Raw genomic sequence first — 7,208 nt, 5'->3', positions numbered from 1 at the left:
GTGTGTGTAAATATATAAAAACAAAAAGATAAAGAGAGCAAAGGTAAGGTTGAAGAATTTTATGGATATAGTCTTACAGCTGTTTCTGGGAAGATACAGTACTTCCCTTCATCGGAGACAGAAAAAATAAAGTAATCTATTATTATATCCATAGGCGGATGACTCTATCCATAAAATTCTTCAACCTTACCTTTGCTCTCTTTATCTTTTTGTTTTTATATATTTACATATACACACGTTAATACACAACTTATAATACCCAATCCTGTTCATACAACGACTGGGGCAAACTAATTGGTATACAGCACTTACTCGGTATTACCTGTATCCTCCCGGGTTTGGTTAAATCCAATACCCTCCTCAACCTTATATGTATATACAGAACAACAGATTTGTGGGTTGCACCTAGTTGTTCAATCAAATACCTACAGGTTATGCATCTTGTTTAAGTGTATAATAGAACAGCTGCAGTAAGATTCACAATTACTTTGTGGTCATTGACCTAACACCTTCAATCCTTTAGCATTCAAACTGGCTAAATGGAGATCATAAAGAGAGTGCTTATTTGTTCAAATTGTACACATGCAACTTCATCTTTGGTATTAGAAAAATTCTACTCTCCCAGGATGCTATGCTCTTTTAGTTCACTTATTTCATCATTGACATACATGGCTATATGGGTGGTGGCTGGTGCACTAAATAGAGAATCACACAATATACCTGGTTATGTCCCTTTACCCAGTTAAAATCCTGTTCAGCTTGACTTAGCATTTCATCCTACCATGATTATGAAATAAATACAAATCAAATCCTGGGCTGGATATAATATATGATACTCATGATTAAATCTAATAAAAGAATACTCCAACTATAAGAAAATAGCATCTCAGCCATGTGAGTGAATACCTTGAACAGAGGTTCAGAGTATCAATCCTCACAGAAAATCAAAAATGGAACTACTAAAACTGTCAGATTGACCCCCCCCCCCAGTTTCCCTTCTGCAACTCTTGTAGTCAAATCATAACCAAACATGATGCCTTTGCAATCACCTTGTTTACATAAGTGAGGTCAGATATTTCTAATGTAATTCTGCAATTCATATAGATACAGGCCTAACTACCTAATTGTTTTTCTTTATTGATTTCTAACACATGCACAAGGTCACACATTTTGGGAGAGGGTATAGTCAATTAAATCAACCTCCAGTACTTGAGTGATACTCTATTTTAGATCACAGAAGGATGAAAAGCAAAGTTAATATTGGTAGGATTTAAACTCAGTATGTAAATGACTTTGTCTAAAGGTCTAACAATACTGGATATTAGCATAATGAATGACAAATAAATTAAAAGTTTCACAACTGCTGTTTTGTCATACAATGTGTCAGGAACTGCTATCTCTTGGGTTCTGCCAAGACCTGAAAGATGAGAGGGTTACAGTAGGTGGTGGTGGTTGTTATTATTGTGGTTGTTTTGCCACAAGTTAGCCCTGATTTGAGTAGGCCCTTGATCAAAAACACTGCAGCCAACCCATCCTATTTTTTTCTTTCAAGTATAGTGTAATCCAAACTGCATCATCCAATGTGTTCATTTTTTAAAGATGGTAGGATGTGATTTGAAGGCGATTTGGCTATTACTTCTAGAAGATAAAACAACCATATAAAAGGTTCCTTGTTGGATACTGCAAACCTCTTACACTGTTACACAAAGTGAATCATTATAGGTAATACCAAATTTGATCTGTTGCATTTGGGACAATGAAGGCAATGAAAAAAGCCAAACTACTACAACTACTACCACAAACTGTGCTGCAATTCTGTGTAAGGGATGGCTTACCTCAGAAAAGGCAGCATAACTACAGAGGTAAAAGAGACTGACAAGCTGGATAATCGGAATGTAGTAGACAGGAAGAGCTGACTTAGATTTTTATATTTCTATCTGGAAGGAAGAAGAAAAATATCAACAATAGCAAAATATACACAAAGTAAAAAAGAAATAGAAAACCCAGGTACGCTATGGACTAACTGAACTCTATAATGCTGAGTTCAACAAAGTAATTAGAAGAAAAAAACTGTTCTTCATTGCTAATTAAATCACTTTGCTAATTAAGTCACTTTGTTAATTGAGTCACTTTGTTAATTGAGTCACTTTGTTAATTGAGTCACTTCTTAAACATGGAAGTGAAATAGTTGAAACATTAAGTTCAGAGAACATTTACTACCACCATTATCATAACAAAGCACATCACAGCCCCACGATATATCCCACAACTGACAGCCATCCTACCCTGGATGTTTTACATAATAATGAAAACCTCCAATAACATCCCAATCCCTTTCCTATGCTGCCTGATACTCCCCATCACTTCCAGTATGTCACATGGTAACTAAAAAGTAAATCATGTAAGTAATCAATCAATTAGCCAATTTTGAATGGCTTAACCTAATTTCAGCTTCAATGGTTTGAAGTAGGCTTCCTTCCACCACCATCACAGTTGCCAAAATGGACTGCCACTATCACCACCACTATCAAGACAGCTGCCAAATTGTACCACCCAGCAGTAACTGAGTGTAACAATAGAGCAGTTACATGATGCAATCAAGACCAGACTTTTTATTGAATTCGGATTCTTTTTCTTTGTCAAGTCTACAAGACTGTCAGCAGAAAAAATGCAAGAAAAGCAGATAATGAAGAAGTCAGAAAACCTAAAATTTACGAAAAACTGAAGGAGGTCGATCATCATCATCATCATCAGTGCCAACATATCAACTCAACCACAGTTATCATCAACATCATGACAGACTAGTCAAATCTATTTCACCCACCCACTGTTTTACTTCTAATCTCTGTTGTAGTCTAAGGGCTTGTGTCTCTTAATTACCCCGAAAGCTATGCCAGTGGAGTGCAAGCTCCTGATAGGGTCTCCCATGCAGGAAAGGTCACAGGATAGAGGCCAGACTATTAGGGACCACCTCTTCCCAGAGCTAAAAAGGCTTTTGTGTAAGGCCAATGACCCTGCCTAAAAAAAAAAATCATCAATGAAATTCAAAACCAACAAGACTTGGGAGAGTCAAGAACAGTGAAGAAAAGTTATCAATTGCCAATGCTTCATAGGAGAAGGAGCTAAAATAAGTACAGTAATTGTTTTACTTATAGCCCATATGTGAGAAAGAAGGGTTATTGGAAACACCAACATCATCACCATCATGCTGGCACAGGTTGGACAGTTTGACTGGAGACTGGCAAGCCAGAAGGCCGCACCAGGCTTCAATCTGATCTAGCAATGTTTCTACAATGCCCTTCCTAACACCAACCACTCCAAGAGTGTAGTGGGTGCTTTCTACATGCCACTGGCACAAGAGCCAGTCAGTCAGCTAAAAAGATATACAAAGTGAACATGAAACTAAACAAACAGTGAGAGTTCAGTGGATATTGAACTCACATTCCCTTAGTGCATACATATGTATTCTGTAAGCACTTTGACAATATTCACTGGTCACATTTATGCTTTCATATATATTTACAGCAAGTTTGAAATAGTTTAGAATCCTACATGATATTTACTTGCTTTAACTAAATTTACATGTTACAGCTAAGATATGACTACAAAATCTCTTTATTATTCTGACAATTAAATTAGTAAAACTTCAACTAATCTTTTTGAGAAAATTCTAAGGAGCCAAAACAGTATTCTAATGATTTGTACATTCAACAATTAAATTGAGATGTTAATTATTTATTTTCAGAAATAGATTAACTAAAAGTGAATAGTAGATCTGTACTTACAATTTTAAATAAAAGAGCTTTGTGTAGATATATAAATGAGGGAAAAATCCAAGACTGAATCTCAACTTTAACTTGAAAATCATCATCATCATCATTTAATGTCTGTTTTCCATGCTGGCATGGATCGGATGGTTTAACAGGAACTGGCCAGCTGAAGAGCTGCCTGGGCTCCACATCTGTTTTGGCATGGTTTCTACATGGCACCAGCACCCATGAGCCCACAAAAGTTAGGATCACTCAGCTGCAGAAGGATGTAGCGGGACATGCCTGTATGCAAGGACAACCATGATTTTACTTAGCTTGACATGTCTTCTCAAGCACAACAAACAACCAGAAGCCTTGGTCCCTTGTCATCTGAAAATCCTTTCTCACCATTTCAGATCACATCTTTCTGGGTTTACCCTTTCCACACGTTCCCTCCACAATTAGAGATCGGCACTTCTTTATGCAGCTGTCCTCATCCATATGCATTACATGACTGTACTGGCAGTCTTCTCTCTTGCACACTATATCTGATGCCTCACATACCCAGTTTTTCTCACAAAACACTTATACGCTCTTATATATGCACACTATTACCCACCCAGCTGGCTTCATTTCTTTCAAGTCTTCCCATGTCTTCAGCAGTCACGGTCTATGTCTAACAGTCATGCAGCATAGCTGTTCATGCACAAAGAAAGAGGTCTTTTGTTACTAACAGAGGTAGCAGTTCTCTGAACTTTTCCCAGCCCATTTTTATTCTAGCAGCCATGCTTTTGGAATAACCTCCATCATTGCTAACTTGGTCACCTAAGTAACAGAAACTGTCTACTACTTTTAAAGCCCCCCCCCCCACTAAGAATGTACTGAAAGTCTACTTTCTGTACATTCTTAGTGTTTAATGTACCTGCACATCTGCCACATGTAAAGACTATTTTCTCTATTAATCTTCTAGTGATATCGTTGCACCTCTCATGTGCCCATAGCTTGCAATGGGTACACCATATCGAGTTTCTATCAATACATTTTCTACATATTGAGCAGGGCCATCTCCCTGAAGGGATTTGTGATTTGTCTGTTTTCCTACTTATTAGGACTTTGGTCTTTGCTAAATCAACTCTAAAGCCCTTTGATTCCAACAAAAGGTATGTGAAAACAATAATGTTTAGGAGTTAAAACATTTCCAGACTTTAACATTAAAAACAATTTGTTTGTAAAATACCTCAGTCCTTTTTTTGTTTTTTTTTAAGGTCTAAAAGGGTATTAATAGACATTATCAAGAATATGAATTCAAAGACCTAAACTTTGGTGATGTAACAGAACTAATAATAATAGTTTCTAATAGAGGGACAAAGCCAGAAATTAAGTGGTGGGGATTATCCAATCATATCCAGTTATTGATCAGTACTTTATTTTATCAACCCTAGTTGATAAAATAGTTATCTTATTGACCCTATCATCCAGGAAGATAAAAAACAAAGATGACCTCAGCAGGATTTGAACTCAGAATGCAAAATGCTGGAACAAATATAAGATATTTCTCCAACATTTTAACAATTCTGTCAAGGCCAGCAATTTTGAGAAGGGAAGTTGATACCATCAGCTCCAATCTTTTAATGGTCTTTTATTTTATCAACCCTGAAAGGATGAAAGATAAAGTTGACCACAGCAAGATTTAAACTTGGAATGTAAAGAGCTGGAACAAATAACCCAATGCAATTTTTAAATGTGCTTAGGATTCTGTCAATTCACTGCAATAATATTAATAACAATTCCTTTCACACTTTTTCTGTAAAAATATAAAGAAGACATTACAAAACAAGTGTCAAGAGTATTAACTATGACCAAAGAAGAACGGTGTTGGAGATACAAACCATCAACCTTTAAATTCAAGAGTACAAAGCAATAAGACAACCGCACGGCTTCCATTGATAGTAGTATCACTATTAAAATAAATTGTTATTGTTCTGGAACTAAAGCCAGTTCAAATTTCTGTAAGATTCAAGTTCTGATAATATAAGCTGGGATCAATTGATTACAACAAATCCATGTTTGAAGGTACAAAACATATAATCAACTTATTAATTCTGTTAATCCCAGATGAAGTTAACAGGACACATGATCAATTCACTAGCCCTATTAATCCCAGATCAAATGAAGAAATTGTAAGATCAACTTGCTAGCTTTATTAATCTCAGATCAAGTGCACAATATGACTGACTCATTAGCAATATTCACCCCAAGTTGAAATGAAAGGATATTAAATCATCTATGAATAAAATAGCTTGAAAATGTCACATCACATGATATATGAAAGAAAGGATTATAACGTGAAATACACAAACACATAGTGCAGCATTATAAAATTGACTATTATTTATTATAATATTTGACAGTATTGAATTTAACTCCATTTCAAGCTAAATTTTAAAAGGATGGGCATTACATAATTGACATTTTCTAATTCCTATGTCATGAGCAAACAAGAGAGAGATGATGATGTTGAGAGTCTCATGACTCAACAATGCATGGCAAAAAACCCAAAGCAAAACAAAAAACAAGACCATCAACCATGTTCACTTAACCTAAATTCAATTCATAAAAAGGAAAACTTTATATTTTTTTGCATCTAAGGAAACTGGGTTAAAAGACTTCACTCTTTTCTATTTAAACAGATTTTCAAGCACCGAGATCAGCTCATCAATAAAACAAAACAAGTGAAAGAAAAGTTATATCAACTTACCCACTTTTTCTATTGTGAAACAATAATCTGGTTTGTTAATAAATGCAAAAGCATTCCTTCTCTCTCGCTCTCTCTCACACACACACACACACACAAAATTATGTTTTTATATTATTGCATACTTTCAAATGTGTTACTAAGGCCTGATAAAGCAATAACAATACTAAAATCAAGTGAAACCCCACTTGAAACAGAAAGCACATGTTATGTTTAAAGTAAGTTCATTTACAGTAGGAATAAGTGTGACATATTCACACACTGGACTTCAGCCCAAGCCACACTTTAGTCACTTAGGAAAATTGTGTGTTTGATCTCTCATTGTTTAATGTTTATGCCTTTTACTACCATATTTCTGTTAAAATACACTGTGTTTGTTTCAATTACTTTTGAAAATAATGAAGAATTTAGTAAAATAACTTTGTCGTTGGCATTATTAAGGTGGTGTTTCAAACATAAATCAACAAGAAATTCTGATGGCAGGTTTTAATTTATATCAGGCCAGGGAATAGAAGAAAGAAGACATGCACCCAACACCAGAGCTGAAGACACCTCCGAAAGGGGGTGGCCCCGTCACGTCAAAACGGTAGAGGAGTAGGGGCCGAAACCAGACGTGGTTCCTCCTGATGATGTCTTGAGCTAACTGGATCCTATAAAGGAGTTGTTGTGGTAGCAGACCACGAAACATGGTTGAAATTCCTCCA

At 35.8% G+C, this 7,208-nt stretch overlaps 1 protein-coding gene across 2 annotated transcripts in view; it reads right to left on the bottom strand.

The window, feature by feature from the left end:
* LOC106880210 (ankyrin repeat and SOCS box protein 3) overlaps positions 1–7,208 on the bottom strand; it is a 34,219-nt gene that overhangs the window by 15,134 nt on the left and 11,877 nt on the right. The window contains exon 2 of one of the 2 annotated variants that reach the window (XM_052969824.1): positions 1,836–1,937. The exons of the other annotated variant lie outside the window; for it this stretch is intronic. Coding sequence (XP_052825784.1) covers positions 1,836–1,852 — 17 coding nt within the window. The 5' untranslated portion in view covers positions 1,853–1,937. The remainder of the gene's footprint in view (positions 1–1,835; positions 1,938–7,208) is intronic. 2 annotated transcript variants of the gene reach the window in all.

Source organism: Octopus bimaculoides, chromosome 7, assembly GCF_001194135.2.
Source record: "Octopus bimaculoides isolate UCB-OBI-ISO-001 chromosome 7, ASM119413v2, whole genome shotgun sequence".
Lineage (NCBI taxonomy): Eukaryota > Metazoa > Mollusca > Cephalopoda > Octopoda > Octopodidae > Octopus > Octopus bimaculoides.
The sequence above is the reverse complement of the archived record's forward strand: the minus strand, read 5'-3'. Positions and strand labels throughout refer to the sequence as shown.